Here is a 22,184-nt window from a genome sequence, read left to right on the forward strand (position 1 = left end):
TTGTACTTCCCCTCAACCAACGGGCGATTATTCAATTCTCCTGGAGATCTCCACGTGGTATTCTAAGTCCTTCCCCACTATACATTGGTGTGAGAGTCACGCACTTTGTGGTGGAGCCCATACCAATGCCTTATAGAAAAGGGCTCAGGAGCACCACATGACGATACTCGGGAGCAATTAATAATTTTTCCTCAACCAACAAGTTTGGTTTCCACTCGACCAACCCCTTTGGTTTCCTGGCAACCTAATTAACAGTCAAACTAATCGATCAACTGTTTCATAGGCAATTTTTTTGATGCCTCTAGCTGATGTTAATTTTCTGTTTCACTGCAAAACATAAAACAATTCCAAACACAGTCAAGAGCAAGATGTGTACTCAAAACTTGACATTGACACCAGCAGTTCCATACCAACAGAACACAACCAACATGAAAATTGACAAGCAGTACCATACAAAACTAGACATATACTCTCTGGATTTGGCTCCATTTGGAGACCTCTCATAAGACTAGCTTTCATTGTCTAGAAAGTTGACCCTAAGTTAATATAATATCTTGACCTGGTGCATCTGTTTTTATACTCCCCAATATCTTCAAAGCTCGTGTCATAGAATCCAATCCCATTTTTCATACAGAAATGGAAGTGAAAACAGATCCAAGTTGTGAAGCAGACGATGATGTTTTCTACGCGGAGCTCAGAAGACAAATTCTGCTTTTGACCTTGGAGGATGATGATGAAAATGCCGTATTTCCAAAAACCAGACGTTTGGATGCTAAAGGAGGCGCCAAACAGGGCTCAGGCAGCGGTGTGCCGGCTGTTCGACTCCCCGGAAGCTGTTTCGGTTGGTCGGAGAATGAGAACAGTAACGCAGTACCCACCTGGCTAGTAAACTTGTGGAGGCATGGGAATGGAACTGGGGTGTTCATACCTCATATCGCCAAATCCAGAAGACGGCCCAAATCCGGTACGTTCTTTCTTCTTTGTTACACAATGATCTATTGATGTACGAAACATGAGCAGCACTTAATTCCAGATGTCGTAATAGTAGTCCGGAACAAGCAAGGCACGACCACACCTGAAACATGTCAGGATACATGCCAGACGTGTGGTGTGCGTTATACTTGTTATTGTTGGAAAACATTAGGGACCCGAATACGCCTATCCTATCGTGTGATCATGTACTTTTAAACTTCAGGAAAGACACTTGTATGCTTGTTCACAACGAAGTTATAAGCTAACTTGAAGTACTTTCTAATTGACTGAGCTTTTGTGAGATGCTATCTTTGTTGAATTACTATGTTTGCTATTTTTTGTGCCACATAAAAAGTTTTCCGTCGAATTTTTACAGACTATTGTGAGATGATCTATCTTTTTTTCTGCATCCATGTTGTTTACATGTTCCAAAATTTTTAAGATTGATGTGGCTCGTATCCATGTCTTTTTTTGGGGTTCGTGCTTCTTAGACATCAATTTTCTGTCATATCTTAAACAACTTCATTATCTTATTGCTGCTCAATCCTGCTTTGCAGAAAGAAGGAACAACGCAAGAGGAAGAATGTACAAGCCAGTGGCAAATGAGAATGAATGACTGCGCAACTCCACCCCAATGTCACAAGTAGTAGAATAATACCGCATAAACGTGTGAAATGGCTATGGAAAGAGTAGGAGAGATTAGTCCGAGGTGAGTGCAAGCTGGCCCGGAACCCCTGCATTACCCCCCGCACCCCACCCCCCTCCCCCCCCCCCCCCCTCCCCCCCCCCCCCCCCCCAATGTCACAAGTGGTAGAATAATACATATCATTTATTGTTGATCAAAATGAAGTGACGATACAACTCGTCTACACAACTGCTGTAAACATAATGTATTCGCAATAATACAAAACGCAGTGAGCATTCGATGCTTACTTTTTCCTAGAACATGAGTTTTTCCTAGAAGATGAACAAATAAATTGGTTTTCCAGCTTCGGGGATGCATTTTTGGTTTTATCACCTTGAGAGTCTATCAAATCTTACAATAGCAATTCAACAAGCACATTGCCCCTTCATAATAACAAGGAACAGAAAGGATGAATATTGAAGCATAGCAGTATCAAAATACAGTTAATATTGCATATATTAGTAGGCCAGACTTGCCCCTTTCAGTTCACAAACATGCCTTACTTACAACATGACTTTTAAAAAATTAGAAATAGCTCGAAACACTAAGAAAAGGATAATTCCTGAAAGCCTCAAATTTCTTACCAATATCAACTACAACATTACAACAGTTGGGAAAAAAAACAGGTCTTTCATCTCACCACAGTCCCCATGCTGATTCAATATCTTCTAAGTGTGTTTGCTTTCAATATATTTCTGGTAGACGCAAAGTAAACATTTGATTTTATAGAAGCCGACGATTTCATTCAAATGCACTCAGAGAGAGAGAGAGAGAGAGAGAGAGAGAGATCAACCCTTGGGGCGTGCCAACCACAACAAATTGAGCGCCTGTAAGCGTGACATATATATAATCACTGAAAACTATTAGTGCTCGAGCTGCTTGACGGGTGGTCAAAATCCGATGCATTTGTTGCAATGTTTGTTGCCTCAAAAGGTCAGCATAACAAAGAGGAAAACACAATGTCTGTACACTTCCGGAGCAAACAACTTTAAGTGTTGTATACTTATTTAAGGTATAAAAGTATTTCAAAACATTTTCGCCCACTTTAATTAGCTCTATTTTTACCTGGGTATTAAAATTTTGGACTTATAAATCAATAGACCAATTGTTGGGGCTAATTGGCTCTTGGGCTTGGGCTATCATTATATACTTGTAGCCCATTTAATATGGGTTGGAGACCAATTTTCTACGCTGCTAGAATCCAGCTTTTAGCATTTTACCGTTACTCCGGAAATCAGTTTACTCCAAGTAGAAAAAGCTCTCTGTTCCTTAATTTCTTTTGGGTTCCAAGTTGTTTATTTTTCATAAAAAGAGGAATCTTCAAAGAGGGGTTGTTCAATCCTTTTCTAGGTTGTGGGATGGTTAATATCCCGTAACCAAGGATGTAGCTTGTTCTTCTCTTGTAAAATCCCATTTTCTAGCTTAAATATGGCTTAGGACTAATTTTATGTACCAAAACTTAGAGGTGTTAATCTTTTTGATCAAATGTAGGCAAGGGCTAAGCTATTTGCCACATTTGATGCTTGAAGCTATGTCCCTCTTTGTGTTTGTTAAAATGAATCAAAAGAGCCCTAGTCATGTTTAACACCGTTGTTAAGAAGAGAAGAATCGAGTTTATCCTTACGTTATGGGTGTTAATTATCCCTAAACCTAGCCTTTAGTTTAATCTCCAGTTAAAAAGTCGTAGTTAGGTTAAGTAGCCACTTTCTAAATCTCTCGGTTGGCCGTCTCAATGCCGAACTTTGGTTGGCGGTCCTAACGCCAAAATTCTCTACGCAAGCTAATCTCCGAACCAAGTTATGGATGCGCTCCCTGAGGATTCGACCTCAGACTTCCGAGTTTTATTATGCTTTCAACCGACCTAGCCCTACGCTTGGGGCATTCTTATTGCAACACACTCTAAGGTCGCAAGCACTAGGCAGTCCGTAAAAGACCTCATTCCCCTTCCAGTGAAATGGTTCTTTGGGAGACAACGGGCTAGCGCGGAAGGCGTTCACCGTGCCCCGAACACCAATCAAACGAGGATTCAAGGCAGAAGTTAGCTTTCGACAGGCTCAGAAGCGTCCATACTCCTCCGTGCCTCCTTCGTGCCTCATTTTCCCAAAGCTGAGCCCACGAACTGACGGAACCCTTTCGTGCCTCATCCGGGCCTCAGTTTCCCGAAGTCGAGCCCACGAATCAATGGAGCCTTTTGTACCTCCTTCGTGCCTCGATTTTCCGAAGCCGAACGCATGAATCGACGAACATTTCCATGCCTCATTCGTGCTTCGATTTTTCGAAACCAAAACCACGAATCGACAGAGCCCTTCTATGCCTCCTTTTCATGGGTTTCTCAAAGTCGAGCCCATGAACCAATGGAACCTTTTCGTGCCTCAGTTTCCTGAAGCCAAACCCACGAATCAAAGGAGCCTTTCTGTGCCTCCTTCGTGCCTCAATTTTCCGAAGCCGAACCCATGAATCGACGAACCCTTCCATGTCTCATTCGTGCCTCAGTTTTTGGAAATCGAACCCATGAATTGACAGAACCCTTTCGTGCCTCCTTCGTGCCTCGGTTTCCCAAAGTCAAGTCTGAAGCCGAACTGACGAACCAACGGAGCCCTTTCGTGCCTCCTTCGTGTCTCGATTTTCTGAAGCCGAGCCACGAACCGACGAAACCCTGTCGTGCCTCATTCGTGCCTTAGTTTCCTAAAATCAAACCCACGAATCAACAGAATCCTTCCGTGCCTCATTCGTGCCTTGGTTTCTTAAAACCAAACCCATGAATCAATGGAGCCTTTATGTGCCTCCATAGTGCCTCGATTTTTCCAAACCAAACCCACGAACTGTCAGAACCCTTCCGTGCCTCATTCGTGCCTTGGTTTCCTAAAACCAAACTCACGAATTAACGAAGCCCTTTAGTGCCTCCTTCGTGCCTCGATTTTTCGAAGCCAAACCCACAAACCGACGGAACCCTTCCATGCCTCATTCGTGCCTTGGTTTTCTAAAATCAAACCTACGAATCAATGGAGCCCTTCCGTGCCTCATTCATGCCTTGATTTTCTTAAACCAAACCCACGAATCAACGAAGCATTTTTCCATGCCTCCTTCGTGCCTCGATTTCCCAAAACTGAACCCACGAACCAACGAACAACCAGTATAAGGCTCGACACATCTCTCTGGGGCTTGGTACACATCAAAACATTTGGCCATATTACTTGTCAACTCATCCCAAACCAATAAAAAGTCAAGAGAAGTTGAGGGGCTATTGTAGTGGCCCGGATAAATGGGGCTTCATATCGAACCCCCAAGATGTACCACCGAACGCGAATGAGGTCTCCGTAATGACCCCGGAGACATACCAACGACAGCTCCGTACCGACCCCAGAGACATATTACCGAAGGCTCCCGAGCAAGCCTCCTGCGCCTAATGAGACACAGCGTCGAGAAAAATCCTTGCGAAGGGCTGACCTGGCCATGTGCTCCGTAACCGCCTTATTCGGTGCGTCATTTATGATGTCACCAGAGACGGTTACCCGAGCGTGACCCTCACGCGCTTACTTGGAGGCTAAGTCAAGTGAGGTCTATAAAAGAAAGTGGATATTAACCTAGGGAGGTATGTCATTTTACTCTAACCCTAGACCTAAACCTCTCTCCTTTCATCTAACTTGATTGTCGGAGGGTCACTAGGCTTCCAAAGCCCTAATGACTTGTTGCAGGTCCAGCGGCGGAGGTGCGAAGCAAATGGAGAAAGGAACCGGAATCCTCCCACGCCAAGATCCCCACAATTGGAGTAAAATGCCGGTTTGATCGTCTGAAGCATGAAATAATACTATCCATTGCACTGTTCATGTTCTTCCCGAGGTCTATATTCGTCCCGAGGCCGTTAACGCTTTACCCGTCATGACCAAATAGTCGTTAGGGAGGACACCGTTTCTCCATAACCCAAGGCCTATCTTCTTCTCCCTAGATCTGACTTGATCGTCGGAGGGTCACTAGGCTGCCACCAGCCTTAGTAACTTGTTGCAGGTTAAGCGAAGGACGCACAGAGCTGTAAGGAAGGAGCCAGGAGCGAAGCCCAAACCGACTGATCCAAATTCGAACCCCAATTATGACAAAAGTAGTCACCTCTACCAGAGAAGATTTCTTAGGGCGAAAGTAGTCGCCGCTATCGAAGAAGATTTCTTAGGACGGTGAAACAAAGAGTTGAAGAAAGGCGGCGATGGTGGTGTTGATTTCAGTATTGATGTTTTTTTTTGGTTGGTCATTTCAATTGTTCGTGGCCTTTTGGGATGAAAATGTAGATTTGACGAAAAAAGTTTTAAACATGGAGTCGTGGGTGTTAAAGGGGTCTAGAGTCAAGACAAGCGGTTACTGTTGGGATTATGCTCAATCCCACCCGCAATGATCCCACCCGCAACAAAAGTATAACAATAAAAACAATCACATACGTGGCTCGGCCTCAATGCCTACTCCACGAGACAATTACAATTGTGAGGTGAAAAACCCATCCGAGCTCCTAATGCTCTACACAATGTTTTTCTCTCTCCTCATATCTTTATTTTTCCTCACGCTAAAACTCACAATGTGAGAAATCCCTGAGGGGGGAACCAATCTCTGACGCCCTATCCACTCTCTGCTTTTCGCACACACTACATAATCTAGTGGGCGAGACCCACCTGGGGGGGCTCTGAACACTTTTCTCTCTTTACTCTCTTACTTCTGTTCTACCCACACCAAATACACAGCACATACACATACTCCATCCATACATGGCAGCACTCCACATGCACGAAAAAGCCTCTAGCCAACAAGTCTCAAAGCCAAGCACCCATGCTTCCCAACTTTTTTACAAATCGACGCCTATTCCAGCTCCAGACAACCTGTTATTACGGCTGTTTCTTTTTCAGGGGGATCATCGCGTGGCTATTTCATTTTTGCTTTTTGGCTTTCTCTTTCTTTTCCTTGCACAGCTGGCATCACCACAAATCAATCACTTTTCCATTTTTCAAGCAAAAACCCAACAATTACCACTACAAGAGAGAGAGAGAGAGAGAGAGAGAGAGAGAGAGAGAGAGAGAGAGAGACAGAGAGCACTTTGAATTTGGGTTGTCATTTTCAAGGTAGATATTAGTTCACTATGTGGAATAAGATTGTTCACTTGGTTGATGGCTTCTATTATACTACTATGTTTATATTGGAGAAGTTAATTAATTGTTGTTTTGTACTGTTAGGCTTATTTCAAATGGCTTATAGGAAACGAAAATTTGGTGATGCATTCGTCTTTGAAAAAGAACTTGAAATGCAGCGTATTGAAATCTAGAGGCTTCATTCTGAAAATCAGAGGTTGTATCCTGATGGGAAATATCTGCAGCACCAACTTCATCTCAAGGAGTTTGCCTATGAGGATCTCCACAAAGAACAAGGAAAAAGGACAAACGCTGTCATTCAGAAAGCTTTGGAACTAGTAGCTCGTGTTCGGACCACCGAGGCTGAGTTTGCACTTGCTAGGTACTCGTGTTCAATGCATCCTTACATACAATGTTTTTTTTTCTCTTTTTTTTAAAAAAAGAATCAACTTATTATTTCTACTGGGCCAGACAAGAAAGAGGAAAAAACCTTCATATTCGTTATTGTCTGACCGCCGATTCAGATAATGGCGTCGATTCGAAGCGTTCGTGTGCGTGATTTATGGTATCTTAGGAAGAACTAGTTTTGATTTCAACTTCTTCAATTTCAGTGTAAGGGTTCGATTTGATCGGATCTTAACCGTGGTTTGGGTCTGGTTCCTTCTCGTGCCATTCCGTGCTCCGGCCGCCTAACCTGCAACAAGTCACTAGAGCTGTGGATGCTCAATGACCCTCCGACGATCAAGTTAAATGTAGGGAGAAGTTTATAGGTCTAGGGTTAGAATAGAATGGCATACCTCCTTAGGTTAATATCCCTTTCCTTTTATAGACCTCGCTTGACTTAGCCTCAGAGTAAGTGCGTGAAGGTCACGCTCGGGTAACCGCCTCAGGTGATGTCATAGATGACGCACCGGATAAGATTGTTACGAAGCACATGGCCAAGTAAGCCATTCGCGAGGATTCTTTTCGACGCTGTGTCTCATCAAGCCCAGAAGGCTTTCTCAGGAGCCCTCGGTGCTGCGTTTCAAGGGTCGGTACGGAGCCCTCGGGTGCACTTAGTAATACGTTTCCGGGGTCGGTATGGAGCCCTCGGTGGTATGTCTTCGAGGACTATACAGAGCCTTCATTCGCTCAATGGTACATTTCAGGGTTGGTACGGAGCCCCATTTATCCGTGCCACTATAATAGCCCTTCAACTTCTTGAGACTTCTTATTGGTTTGGGAAGAGTTGACAAGTAGTATGGCCGAATGTTCTGATGTGTACCAAGCCCAAAAGAGATGTGTCGAGCCTCATACCGGTTGTTCGTCGATTCATGGGTTCGGTTTTGATAAACCGTGGCACGAAGGAGGCACGGAAAGGCTTCGTTAATTCATGGGTTTTGTTTCAGGAAACCAAGGCATTAATGAGGCACGAAAAGGCTCCGCTGATTCATGGATTTGATTTTAGGAAACCAAGGCACGAATGAGGCACGGAAGGGTTCCGTCGGTTCGTGGGTTCGACTACGGGAAACCGAGGCATGAAAGAGGCATAGAAGGGCTCCATTAATTCGTGAGTTTGGTTTTAGGTTTTAAAAAACCAAGGCACAAATGAGGCACAAAAGGGTTCCGTCGGTTCGTGGGCTCAGCTTTGGGAAACCGAGGCACAAAGGAGGCACGAAAGGGTTCCAGCGATTTATGGGTTCAGGAGACTGAGGCACAGAAGGGTGTTCATGGGCTCGACTTTAGGAAATAGAGGCACGAAAGGGTTCCATCGATTCGTGGGTTCGATTTTGGGAAACCGAAGCACGAATGAGGCACGATGGAGGCACGGAAGGGCTCCGTTAATTCGTGAGTTTGGTTTTAGGAAACCAAGGCACGAATGAGGCACGAAAGGGTTCTGTCGGTTCGTGGGTTCAGCTTCGGTAAACCGAGGCACGAAGGTGGCATGGAAAGGCTCCATTGATTCATGGGTTTGGTTTATGGAAACCAAGGCACGAATGATGCATGAAAGGGTTCCGATGATTTGTGGGTTTGATTTTAGTAAACCAAGGCATGAATGAGGCATGGAAGGGTTCCGTCAGTTCGTGGACTCGGCTTCGAAAAATTCAGGCACGAAGAAAACACGAAAGGGCTATGTCGATTCGTGGGTTCGGCTTTGGAAAACCGAGGCACGAAGGACACACGGAAAGGCTCCATCAATTCGTGAGTTTGGTTTAAGGAAACCAAGGCACGAATGAGGCACAAAAGGGTTCCGTCAGTTCATGAGTTCGGCTTCAAAAACCGAGGCACGAAGGAGGCACAGAAGGGTTCCGTCGATTTGTGGATTCGAATAATCAAGGCACAGATGAGGCACGAATGAGGCACAGAAGGGTTCGTCGGTTTATGGGTTTGACTTTGAAAAACCGAGGCACGAAGGAAGCACAGAAAGGCTCCATTGATTTGTGGGTTCGGCTTCGGAAAATCGAGGCACGAATGAGGCACAGAAGGGTTCTGTCGGTTCATGGGCTCGGTTTCTAGAAACCGAGACACGAAGGAGGCACGGAGGAGTATGGACACTTTCGAGCCTGTCGAAAGCTAACTTCTGCCTTGAATCCTCGTTTGATTGGTGTTCGGGGCACAGTGAACAACTTCCGCGCTAGCCCGTTATTTCCCGAAGAACCATTTTGCTTGAAGGGGTAAGGCAGTCATTTACGGACTGCCTAGGCCATGGATTCATTTGGCAGACACTTACGTCGTTGTGCAATGGACGGTCCTAGCCCCCGCCGGAGCGAGAGCTGGAGGACAAGTGGAAAAGCCGTTTGATCTTCGCCAATTCCTCTCGTCGAGTTGCAGCCTTTCGGTTCTCGGATCTCGACATTTCCATCGTGAAGAACGCCTATGAGCAAGGTGAGAACTGTTGAAGTGGAAGAGCGAACATCAAAGAGAACAACTAATCCCCATCTGAGTCGTCAACTGTCGGGGTTCGATTTGATGGGATCTTGATCGTGGTTCGGGTCTGGTTCCTTCTTGTGCCACTTCGTGGTAAATCTTGGGGGGTCAGTACGGAGCCTCATTTATCCGGGCCACTACATTCAGCATCACTTTGGGTGAAAAATCCTTTTCTCTTTGTTTTCGGGTACGATTTTGCATGTGTAAGTTGCGATTGAGGGTTTTATTGAACGATTAGTTGTTGTTTTGGGGATTTAATTGAAGGTTAAAGCCTAGGGTTGGTTGTCGTTGTTGTCGACGCAGAAGAACTTCATTTTTTCCCTTTTTGTAAAACGATGAACTGGTGAGCTACTAGGTATAACATGTGTGGTAATGTGATCTGGTGGGAAAATTTGGTGATGCATTCATCCTTGAGAAAGAACTTGAAATGCAGTGTATTGAAATACAAAGGCTTCATTCTAAAAATCAGAGGTTGTATCATGATGAGAAATATCTGCAACACCAACTTCATCTCAGGGAGCTTGCCTTTGATGATCTCCATAAAGAACAAGGAAAAAGGACAAACGCTGTTATTCAGAAAGCTTTGGAAGTGGTAGCTCGTGTTCGGACCACCAAGGATGAGCTTGCACTTGCTAGGTACTCTTGTTCAATGCATCCTTACATACGATGTTCTTTTTTTTTCCTTTCTTTTTTTTAAAAAAGAACCAGGTTATTAATTCTATTGGGTCAGAGAAGAATGAGGAAAAAACCTTCATATCCGTTATTGCCTGACCTCCAATTCAGATAATGGCGTCGATTCGAAATGTTCGTGTGCGTGATTTCTGGTATCTTAGGAAGAAATAGTTTTGATTTCAACTTATTCAATTTCAACATCATTTTGGGAGAAGTGTATAGGTTTAGGGTTAGAATAGAATTGCATACCTCCTTAGGTAAATATCCCTTTCCTTTTATAGACCTCGCTTGACTTAGCCTCAAAGTAAGCGCGTGAAGGTCACGCTCAGGTAACCGCCTCAGGTGATGTCATAGATGATGCACCAGATAAGGCTGTTACGGAGCACATGGCCAAGTCAGCCATTTGCAAGGATTCTTCTCGATGTTATGTCTCATCAAGCCCAGAAGGCTTTCTCAGGAGCCCTCGGTGCTGCGTTTCAAGGGTCGATACGGAGCCCTCGGGTGCACTCAGTAATATGTCTCCGGGGTCGGTACGGAGCCCTCGATGGTATGTCTTCAAGGACTGTACAGAGCCTTCATTCGCTCAGTGGTACATTTCTGGGTTGGTACGGAGCCCCATTTATTCGGGCCACTGTAATAGCCTTTCAACTTCTCCAGACTTCTTATTGGTTTGGGAAGAGTTAACAAATAGTATGGCCGAATGTTCTGATGTGTACCAAACCCAAAAGAGATGTGTCGAGCCTTATACCGGTTGTTCGTCGATTCATGGGTTCGGTTTCGATAAACCGTGGCACGAAGGAGGCACGGAAAGGCTTCGGTGATTCATGGGTTTGGTTTCAGAAAACCAAGGCATTAATGAGGCACGAAAAGGCTCCGCTAATTCATGGATTTGATTTTAGGAAACCAAGGCACGAATGAGGCACGGAAGGGTTCCGTCGGTTCGTGGGTTCGACTTCGGGAAACCGAGGCATGAAAGAGGCACAGAAGTGCTTCGTTAATTCGTGAGTTTGGTTTTAGGTTTTAAGAAACCAAGGCACAAAAGGATTCCGTCGGTTCGTGAGTTCAGCTTTGGGAAACCGAGGCACGAAGGAGGCACGAAAGGGTTCCAGCGATTTATGGATTCAGAAGACTGAGGCACAAAAAGGCGTTCATGGGCTCGACTTTACGAAATCGAGGCACGGAAGGGTTCCGTCGATTCGTGGGTTCTGTTTGGGAAACCGAAGCACGAATGAGGTACGAAATGGATCGTGGGTTCAGCTTCAGAAAATCGAGGCACGATGGAGGCACGGAAGGGCTCCATTAATTCATGAGTTTGGTTTTAGGAAACCAAGGCACGAATGAGGCACTAAAGGGTTTTGTCGGTTCGTGGGTTCAGCTTTGGAAAACCGAGGCACAAAGGAGGCACAGAAAGGCTCCATTGATTCATGGGTTTGGTTTATGGAAACCAAGGCACGAATGATGCACGAAAGGGTTCCGTTGATTCGTGGGTTTGATTTTAGGAAACCAAGGCACGAATGAGGCATGGAAGGGTTCCATCGGTTCGTGGGCTCGGCTTCGGGAAATTCAGGCACAAAGGAAACACAGAAGGGCTCTTTCGATTCATGGGTTCGGCTTTGGAAAACCGAGGCACAAAGGACACACGGAAAGGCTCCATTGATTCATGAGTTTGGTTTAAGGAAACCAAGGCATGAATGAGGCACAAAAGGGTTCCGTCAGTTCATGAGTTCAGCTTCGAAAACCGAGGCACGAAAGAGGCATAGAAGGATTCCGTCGATTTGTGGGTTCAGAAAACCGAGGCACAAATGAGGCACGAATAAGCCACAGAAGGGTTCGTCGATTTACGGGTTCGACTTTGGAAAACTGAGGCACGAAGGACGCACAGAAAGGCTCCGTTGATTGTGGGCTCGGCTTCGGGAAATCGAGGCACGAATGAGGCACAGACGGGTTCTGTCGGTTCGTGGGCTCGGCTTCCGGAAACCGAGACACAAAAGAGGCACGGAGGAGTATGGACGCTTCCGAGCCTGTCGAAAGCTAACTTCTGCCTTGAATCCTCGTTTGATTGGTGTTCGGGGCACGATGAACGCCTTTCGCGCTAACCCGTTGTTTCCCGAAGAACCATTTCGCTTGAAGGGGTAAGGCGGTCTTTTACAGATTGCCTAGGCCATGGATTCTTTTGGCGGACACGTACATCGTTGTGCAATGGACGGTCCTAGCCCCCGCCAGAGCTAGAGCTGGAGGACAGATGGAAGAGCTGCTTGATCTTCGCCAATTCCTCTCGTCGCGTCTCCGCCTTTCGTTTCTCGGATCTCGACATTTTCGTCATGAAGAACGCCTATGAGCGAGGTGAAAGCTGTTGAAGGGGAAGAGCAAACATTAGAGAGAACAACTAATCCCCACCAGAGTCGCCAATTGTCGGGGTTTGATTTGATGGGATCTTGATCGTGGTTCGGGTCTGGTTCCTTCTCGTGCCACTTCGTGGTAAATCTTGAGGGGTCAGTACAGAACCTCATTTATCCGAGCCACTACATTCAGCATCACTTTGGGTGAAAAATCCTTTTCTCTTTGTTTTCGGGTACGATTTTGCATGTGTAAGTTGCGATTGAGGATTTTATTGAACGATTGGGTGTTGTTTTGGGGATTTAATTGAAGGTTAAAGCCTAGGGTTGGTTTTCGTTGTTGTCGATGAAGAAGAACTTCATTTTTTCCTTTTTCGTAAAACGATGAACTGGTGGGCTACTAGATATAACACGTGTGGTAATGTGATCTGGTGGGAAAATTTGGTGATGCATTCGTCCTTGAGAAAGAACTTGAAATGCTGCGTATTGAAATACAGAGGCATCATTCAAAAATCAGAGGTTGTATCATGATGAGAAATATCTGCAACACCAACTTCATCTCAGGGAGCTTGCCTTTGATGACCTCCATAAAGAACAAGGAAAAAGGACAAGCGCTGTTATTCAGAAAGCTTTGGAACTGGTAGCTCGTGTTCGAACCACCGAAGCGAAGCTTCTTTTATCCGGGCCACTGTAATAGCCCTTTAACTTCTCCAGACTTCTTATTGGTTTGGGAAGAGTTGACAAGTAGTATGGCCGAATGTTTTGATGTGTACCAAGCCCAAAAGAGATGTGTCGAGCCTAATACTGGTTGTTCGTCGATTCATGGGTTCGGTTTCGATAAACCGAGGCACGAAGGAGGCACGGAAAGGCTTCATTGATTCATGGGTTTGGTTTAAGAAAACCAAGGCACAAATGAGGCACGAAAAAGCTCCATTGATTCATGGATTTGATCTTAGGAAACCAAGGCACGAATGAGGCACGGAAGGGTTCCGTCGGTTCATGGGTTCTACTTCGAGAAACCGAGGCATGAAAGAGGCACAGAAGGGCTCCGTTAATTCGTGAGTTTGGTTTTAGGTTTTAAGAAACCAAGGCACAAAAGGATTCCGTCGGTTCGTGGGTTCAGCTTTGGGAAACCGAGGCACGAAGGAGGCACGGAAGGGTTCCAACGATTTATGGGTTCAGGAGACTAAGGCACAAAAGGCCGTTAATGGGCTCGACTTTATGAAATCGAGGCATGGAAGGGTTCCGTCGATTCATGGGTTCGATTTTGGGAAACCGATGCACGAATGAGGCACGAAAGGGATCGTGGGTTTAGCTTCAGAAAACCGAGGCACGATGGAGGCACGGAAGGGCTCCGTTAATTCGTGAGTTTGGTTATAGGAAACCAAGGCACGAATGAGGCACAAAAGGGTTTTGTCGGTTCGTGGGTTCAGCTTCGGGAAACCGAGGCACGAAGGAGGCACAGAAAGGCTCCATTGATTCATGGGTTTGGTTTATGGAAACTAAGGCACGAGTGATGCACGAAAGGGTTCCGTTGATTTGTGGGTTTGATTTTAGGAAACCAAGGCACGAATGAGGCATGGAAAGGTTCCGTCGGTTCGTGGGCTCGGCTTCGGGAAATTCAGGCACGAAGGAACACACATAAAGGCTCTATCGATTCGTGGGTTCGGCTTTGGAAAACCGAGGCACGAAGGACACACGGAAAGGCTCCATTGATTCGTGAGTTTCGTTTGAAGAAATCAAGGCACGAATGAGGCACAAAAGGGTTTCGTCAGTTCATGAGTTCGGCTTCGAAGACCGAGGCACGAAGGAGGCACAGAATGGTTCCGTCAATTTGTGGGTTCAGAAAGCCGAGGCACGAATGAGGCACAGAAGGGTTCGTCAATTTATGGGTTCGACTTTGGAAAATCGAGGCACGAAGGAAGCATAAAAAGGCTCCGTTGATTTGTGGGCTCGACCTCGGTAAATCGAGGCACGAATGAGGCACAGAAGGGTTCTGTCAATTCGTGGGCTCGGCTTTGGGAAACCGAGACACGAAGGAGGCACAGAGGAGTATGGACGCTTCTGAGCCTGTCGAAAGCTAACTTCTGCCTTGAATCCTCTTTTGATTGGTGTTCGGGGCACGGTGAATGCCTTCCGCGTTAGCCCGTTGTTTCCCGAAGAACCATTTCGCTTGAAGGGGTAAGGCGATTTTTTACGGACTGCCTAGACCATGGATTCTTTTGGCGGACACGTACGTCGTTGTGCAACGGACGGTCCTAGCCCCCGCCGGAGCGAGAGCTGGTGGACAGGTGGAAGAGCCGTTTGATCTTCGCCAATTCCTCTCGTCGCGTCGCTGCCTTTCGGTTCTCGGATCTCGACATTTCTGTCGTGAAGAACGCCTATGAGCGAGGTGAGAGCTGTTGAATGGGAAGAGCGAACATCAGAGAGAACAACTAATCCCCACTAGAGTCGCCAATTGTCGGAGTTCGATTTGATGGGATCTTGATCGTGGTTCGGGTCTGGTTCCTTCTCGTGCCACTTCGTGGTAAATCTTGGGGGGTCAGTACAGAGCCTCATTTATCTGGGCCACTACATTCAACATCACTTTGGGTGAAAAATCCTTTTCTCTTTGTTTTCGGGTACGATTTTGCATGTGTAAGTTACGATTGAGGGTTTTATTAAACGATTGGGTGTTGTTTTGGGGATTTAATTGAAGGTTAAAGCCTAGGGTTGGTTGTCGTTGTTGTCGACGAAGAAGAACTACGTTTTTTCTCTTTTTGTAAAACAATGAACTAGTGGGCTACTAGGTATAACACGTGTGGTAATGTGATCTGGTGGGAAAATTTGGTGATGCATTTGTCCTTGAGAAAGAACTTGAAATGCAGCATATTAAAATACAGAGGCTTTATTCTAAAAATCAGAGGTTGTATCGTGATGAGAAATATCTGCAACACCAACTTCATCTCAGGGAGCTTGCCTTTGATGATCTCCATAAAGAACAAGAAAAAAGGACAAGCGCTGTTATTCAGAAAGCTTTGGAACTCGTAGGTCGTGTTCGGACTACTGAGGCTGAGCTTGCACTTGTTAGGTACTCTTGTTCAATGCATCCTTACATACAATGTTCTTTTTTTTTTCCTTTCTTTTTTTAAAAAAAAAAACCAGGTTATTAATTCTACTGGGTCAGAGAAGAAAGAGGAAAAAACCTTCATATTCGTTATTGCCTGACCTCCGATTCAGATAATGGCGTCAAATCGAAATGTTCGTGTGCGTGATTTCTGGTATCTTAAGAAGAAATAGTTTTGATTTCAACTTCTTCAATTTCAGCATCATTTTGGGCGAAAAATCCTTTTCTCTTGGATTTCAGGTACGATTTTACATGTGTTGGTTGCGATTAAGGGTTTTTTTGAACGATTGGGTGTTGTTTTGGGTGTCAACGACAAAGAACTACAGTACGTTTTTCCCCCTTCTGTAAAACGAGGAACTGATGAGCCACTAGGTATAACACGTGGTACCAGCCATACACTTTCCAAAAACTATTGCCCTTCTCTCTCTAAAAAACTCTCTCAATAGAGAAAAGTGTAACGACCCGGATTTTTGACCCAAATTTTTTTCTTAAATATAATATTATTAGAGTTATTTTCCTTAATGTAATTCTTTTTTTTAAATACAATTATGCATGCAATATATACATGCATTCTTTTTAAATTTTTCCTACGCACACATGCGTACATGCACACTCCTTCTCCTCCCTCACCTCAAACTCCTTCCGTCTCTCCGTCTCCTACTCAGTCTCTACTTCCTCCCTAACCCTAAAATCAAGCCAAATTCGTCCATTCCAAATCTCATGAACCCAACCCCATTAAATTCACTCTTATCCTCTTTCATCAAAATTCTCCTATAAATACCTCACCCCCTTGACCCACGAAAATATCACAATATTTTCCACATTCCACCGACCAGAAAAGAAGAGAAAAACAGAAGAAACCCAAGCTCCAATCAATGGAGTTTTAGAGAGAGAAAAGTGGGTTTCATAGTTTCGTCCCACCGAAACTCGAATTGATCGATCCAAACATCTCCTACGACCCCTAGCACCGCCAAACATCTCTCAATTCGATCCTAAGGTCTCCCGATCAAAGAACCCGAAGTCTTCTTCTTCAAAATTCAAGATTCGTTTTTAAATCAATTCGATCTGATTAAAGGTATTATAATCCATTCTAACCTCTTCTCCAATTATATTAAGTGTTTATATGCTTAACTCTATGTCCCGAACGAAAAAAAATAGTTCAATGCACGTTTTATGCCATATTCATCAATTTGATATTATTTTTGAGCTCAACACGTTTTTGTAATTATTTATGAAGAAGATAACCCTTATGATATTTGTTTTACAATCTTTCTGATATTAATATTATAAAAAACTACTGACTTGATATTATTTTTTTACAATATAATATCATCTTAGTATAAAACGTATTAATTATATCAGTTTAATTTATCTGGTAGATTGAGTTGGTTTTAAATGTTTCGAAACAACTTTGCGACCTTCCAAACCTCATTTTTGATGCCCGGACTATTTTTCTTAGACTTTTCACACCTGAAAGATCATAACTTGTTAAGATCATATTTTTTTTATTTAATTATCTATTTATTGAACTATTTATTAGTTATCTATCAAGTTTACTAACGAAAAATCTTTGCGATCTTCCAAACAACGTTTTAACACCCAAACTAATTTTTCCTAGACTCCTTGCATCTCAAAGATGATATCTTATTAAATTAATATTTTTTTATTTAATTTAATATTTATTGTTATTTCTATAATGTTTCCAATCAAAATTACTTTACGACCTTATAAACCTTATTACTAATGCCCGAGTAGTTTTATTTAGACTCCCTACATTTCGAAGATGAAACTTTGTTAATCTCAACATATTTTAATTAGTAAATTATTTATTATCTATTTACTTCACTTTCGGCCACTTTATTTAACGTCATCATTTAAAATAATCCCGCGACCCTTTGAACCCAACTTTTGATACTCAACTGGTTGCATAGGACCTCTCGGACTCTTAATCAGGTCACGTTAATTATTTTAATATTTTTACCTAATTAATGCATTAAATTAGTTTTTAATTAATCTAATTACTTAGAAATAATTAATGAGAGCCTAGAAAAATATGTTTTTTAAATTCTTTTAAAAAGCTCTTACTTATTATCATCTTGGCCATACAAGATTGAGGGCAACGGCCTATTCATAAAAGGTTGTGTGATTATTTTGCTTGTAGGTTGTTTTAATTATTATTCGTTTTAATTGTATATTGCACTATTACTTGATTTGAATGCTAAATTGGACACTAGAGACATGGGGTGGTATGCGAGTAGAATTCACCTAGACGATGCTAGATAATGGATGAATTGGAAAGTTTTATTTTTAAATTGCCTGCAGGCGGATTTTGTAATTGTGATGAGATTTGTGATGAAATTGAAACTGGCGGGTGTCCAGTGATGAATTAATACTGGCGGGTGTCCAGTGGTGATTGTGATGTGGTTTGTGAAGTGGTACATAAGATAAGCGAACTCTAGTGGTGATTCAGGCATGATAAGCTTTCCCTTTGTTGTAGTTATTGGGATGCATACTCGGTACATAACTTACGTGTATCTGCGACAGCAAAAGGAAGTGATCTCATGAGACCGAGCATGGCTAGCGGTTGGGGAGGAAAGATCCCGCGGAGAGATCTTAGATTTTACATTAGGATAATGAATAGTAATAAATTGGTGTTTGTAAATCCTTATTCTGCTCTTTCGCATTATTATTATCTTGTTGCTTGTTAGCTGTAAAGTAAGAGGGGTGGTTAGGTTGGATTATTTTACTGGGTGATTTATCACTCACGAATACGTCTGTATCCTGGCAAATCGTTTGCTTCGGCGAACAATTTGCCAGAGGGCGCATGATTCACTAGAGAGGATTCAAAGATGGTGCAGTTCGACACGGAAAGAATATCAGGAACGAAGATCGATTATGCTTCGGATTTGTATCAAGCCTAGAGTCAGCTCTGAAATTAATGTATTTTGAATTAGTAAATTTATCTTGTGACTGTAATAGCTAAATTTTATTTTGAAAAATTATATTTATTTAGCAAATTTTCTTAAGATTTTATTTTTTATTGCTTCCGGAAAGTCGGGGCGTTACAGAAAGCCTAGACACCACCGCTGGGGGGAGGCCTCCGCCTCTCTCCCACCTTTCCCCCCTCTCTCCTTTTCTTCCTCCGCCCTCCTCGCCTCGTAGTCTCCTGCCGATTGGCTTTCCGTGCTCTCAGTTTGGATGCATTGTTGTTTGGACCGGCGTGGTTCCCCCTTACGGCGGCTTTGTCCGGTGATTGATGGTGGCCCACAGTCCTTGGTTCCACACGGCGGTCCAGATCTGTCTTGCTTGGGGTCATCGACGAGGTAATAAAGTGTGCGGTTGGGTTGGGGTTTTCTTTTCTTTTTTTGTTTTTTTCCGTTTATTAGCTATCTATCCGGGTATTTTCCGATCTAGGTCCCTCTAGATTCGGCTTGTGTTGGTCTGGGTTTCCCCCAGGTCCGGCGGTTTAAGTGGTTGGTGGAATAAGTTTTGTAGGGTTTCGATGGTGGAAGGATTTGAGGGTTGTTGTGGTCGGCGACTATTCGGCGATGTTATGGGGCTTCTCTGGCAACGGCTCTGTGTTGTTTGTGACGGGGGTCTTCGTAGCAGCTCTAGATTAAGTTGTTTGTCCGCGTTTCCCTTTGTTTCTAGGTCGTCAACGACAGATCGGGTGTGTTGGAAGGTCTGGTCTTCGGTCGTCGTGGTTGTTTGGGCTTGTCGGAGTGGTTTCCGGCGTTGCCTCGGTTCTCACGCCCGGAGCTTCGCGTGTCAGCGGAGGCTTGCCATAGAGGCTCCCTGAAGTTTTCTCCTTGTTGAAATGGGTTTCTGTTTCTGTCGGCCAGCGGCTGGTGTGGCTTGCCCATAAGAGCAGCTCCTTTCTTTTTGTCTGTATTTTGTTCGTTGTTTTCGATTATATCTGTTCTTTATTGTGTAATGGTTTGTGCTGGGATTTCGTTTGAAATCTCTTTACCTTGTCCTGGACAGGATTTTCATATCGGCACCTCGTGCTGATTTGCTTTGCAAGGTGTCCTAGGGTTCCGAATTAGGTAGTTTTGTGCACTCCTTTATTTTGCGATGTAATCTCCACCTTCGGGCTGAATGAAATTGACATCTTCAAAAAAAAAAATTTGGTATAACACGTGGTAATGTGAGGGATTTATATGGTACTCCTGTAATGCACCAAATAAAATAAGGAAGGCTTTTGTTGGGATTTTATACGGTGTGTTTCTTCCCATCATGGTAGTCTTACCTTTCTAGAGACTGAGATTTATGCTTTGAAAGGGGAAAAATGTTCAATTACTTAAGTTCAAAATAAATAAATAAATCTACCAGTAATAATTTTACTCAGAAAACCGTAAAATAGTCTGGTAAGGTTAGAAACATTCAATTTTTTCGTAAATAAGGTTAGAACATGTGTATCTCTTATTTTTTTAGCGCTTGATAAGAACTCACGAGTGTGGTATCCGATTTCCGTTACATATTGACCGATACTCTCGATATCGGTTATTCGTGACCATTACACTGACCGATACCGCAATTTAAAACCAAGCTTTCCTCTTGTCTTATTGCAACTTTGACAGCCACGTGTAATGCATACGATGAGTTTTGTAGCTAGAAGCAACATTATAAAGGCCTTCATGTACCTTCTCCCCTCAAAACTAGTCGATGTGAGACTATTTGAGAGTTGTCACAGTTCACAGATGTAGAACTAATTTTTCAAATTGAACATCGCCATTGTCTTCAATTTATTGATAATTTTTAATATACTAATGAGATAATTATAAGGCCACAGTTCGATTTCGATTCACACCACCGTTGAACCGGTGATCCGTCCACCGATCTTTTTTTCAGTTCGCTCACCGGTTCGATCTTTAAAACATTGCTTACATACATCCTGTCTTATTAAGACTAATGAACTGCTCTTGTGGAGATGCTGCTTCTCGCCATCTGGAAGAAAACATTGCGCTCAAGAAAGCGTTGGAGGAAGCTCAAAAGCAACTTGGAGAAGGGATCTCAGGGGACCATTGAGAGCTTGCTACGAGGCAAGATTTTGATGCTTTAGAGATGAGATTTTGTTGATGTTTTAGAGACGATTTTTTTTTTTTTTTAAATGCTTTAGATACGAGATTTTGCTTCGAGTTCAAACTTCACGATGCTTTAGAGAGAGACGAGATTTTGCTATGAGTTCTACTTCATGTTGCTTTAGAGACGAGATTATGCTATGAAAAATTCTGGTCATTACTTGTTAGTTTTTCATCACAACATTGTTACAGTGACAAATTATTTTGTTCGCCATTTTGTCATAACAAGGCCATAGCAATAAGTTTGTTTGACGAACTGTTAAAAAAAAAAACTTGTTACAATTGGTAATCTAATTTTGTCATTATAAGTTTCCGGTGAGAAAAAACTTGTTCGTCACACAAAAATGAAACAATAGTTATAATTAATAAATAAATTGAGCAACTTTAATCATTTGTGTGGAATTTCGAGGTGGGTCTCACACAACGCAGTGTGCAAATGATGTATCTCAAATTTTGTACCCGTAGATGGACTCTAGACAAAAAGGCTTTAGTATTCTTATAAATTTTAATTCTATGGGTACACTTTTTGGTGACTTCATTTCATCCATCAAGGTCCACACAATTGATCGAAGCCTTTTAATTTTTTCACAAATTTTTTTAAAGATCTGAATGATCATTTCTAGAATTTGTAACTGATCTTCAGTTATAACACTAATTGGTTTCTCATGATAGCTATTATAAGTTCTGACACCTCTGTTAAAGAAATTTTGTGACCTTTATAATACTGTTGGGTCTAATAGCTCTAAATTATGATTTCTGAATCTATCTAACTGAACTTCTGGATCTATAATTCCTTCTATTCTATATTCTTCTACTGGCTGTTTTCCAAAAACTCTGTTTAGCAAAGAAATCCCACTAACTTTTGTTTTACTGCTAGACACCATTACTAGGTTCTTGAAGATTAAGGAATTTCTGGTCTCTTTCCTTTGTTTGGATCTGGAGTGCCAAATATATTATAATAAAAGGTATGGTTCTGCAAGGATCTGTTGGATCTCTTAGGTTCTAAATGTCCCGTTGAGGCTGAAATACTAATCTGATTTATTTTAGAGGTTAAGGCTTCTAAAGCTTTTCCTTCTTGGAATTTATCTACTTTAATAGACAGTTGATCTAACTTTTCTGATGTCTCTGCTAATTTATGGCTAAGGCTTATCAAAAGTTCAATAATTGTATTATTTTGCTTAATAATAATTTCGTCTGTTTTACCTGTTGGCTTGAAACTGGATAATCCGATAGGATCTGGTTGAACTTTTACCGAATTTTCTAATGCTACTTTATAAAATAAACTATCGCAACTATTCATTCTCCATTAGCTAATTTCTT

General features: G+C 43.0%; 2 protein-coding genes across 2 annotated transcripts; both read left to right on the forward strand.

Moving 5' to 3' along the window:
• Positions 1-420: 420 nt before the first annotated feature.
• LOC131301465 (uncharacterized) lies at positions 421-1,698 on the forward strand. The gene is made up of 2 exons (XM_058327783.1): positions 421-964; positions 1,530-1,698. The coding sequence occupies exons 1-2, from the start codon at positions 637-639 to the stop codon at positions 1,586-1,588; spliced, it is 387 nt and encodes a 128-aa protein (XP_058183766.1). The 5' UTR covers positions 421-636; the 3' UTR covers positions 1,589-1,698.
• Positions 1,699-6,708: 5,010 nt separating this feature from the next.
• On the forward strand, positions 6,709-20,916 carry LOC131301001 (uncharacterized). Its single transcript, XM_058327090.1, has 3 exons — positions 6,709-6,879; positions 10,053-10,304; positions 20,711-20,916. The coding sequence occupies exons 1-3, from the start codon at positions 6,774-6,776 to the stop codon at positions 20,809-20,811; spliced, it is 459 nt and encodes a 152-aa protein (XP_058183073.1). The 5' UTR covers positions 6,709-6,773; the 3' UTR covers positions 20,812-20,916.
• Positions 20,917-22,184: the final 1,268 nt, after the last annotated feature.

This window comes from Rhododendron vialii, chromosome 9a (assembly GCF_030253575.1).
Source record: "Rhododendron vialii isolate Sample 1 chromosome 9a, ASM3025357v1".
NCBI classification, from domain to species: domain Eukaryota; kingdom Viridiplantae; phylum Streptophyta; class Magnoliopsida; order Ericales; family Ericaceae; genus Rhododendron; species Rhododendron vialii.

Bases quoted from the DNA above. Each gene is read 5' to 3' on its own strand.
- LOC131301001 (XM_058327090.1), top strand. From the start codon at position 6,774: ATGTGGAATAAGATTGTTCACTTGGTTGATGGCTTCTATTATACTACT. The intron at 6,880-10,052 runs TGGCTTATAGGA...AATGTGATCTGG, and splicing joins ACTGTTAGGCTTATTTCAAA to TGGGAAAATTTGGTGATGCA. The intron at 10,305-20,710 runs GGTACTCTTGTT...ACTGCTCTTGTG, and splicing joins GGATGAGCTTGCACTTGCTA to GAGATGCTGCTTCTCGCCAT.
- LOC131301465 (XM_058327783.1), top strand. From the start codon at position 637: ATGGAAGTGAAAACAGATCCAAGTTGTGAAGCAGACGATGATGTTTTC. The intron at 965-1,529 runs GTACGTTCTTTC...CCTGCTTTGCAG, and splicing joins CAGAAGACGGCCCAAATCCG to AAAGAAGGAACAACGCAAGA.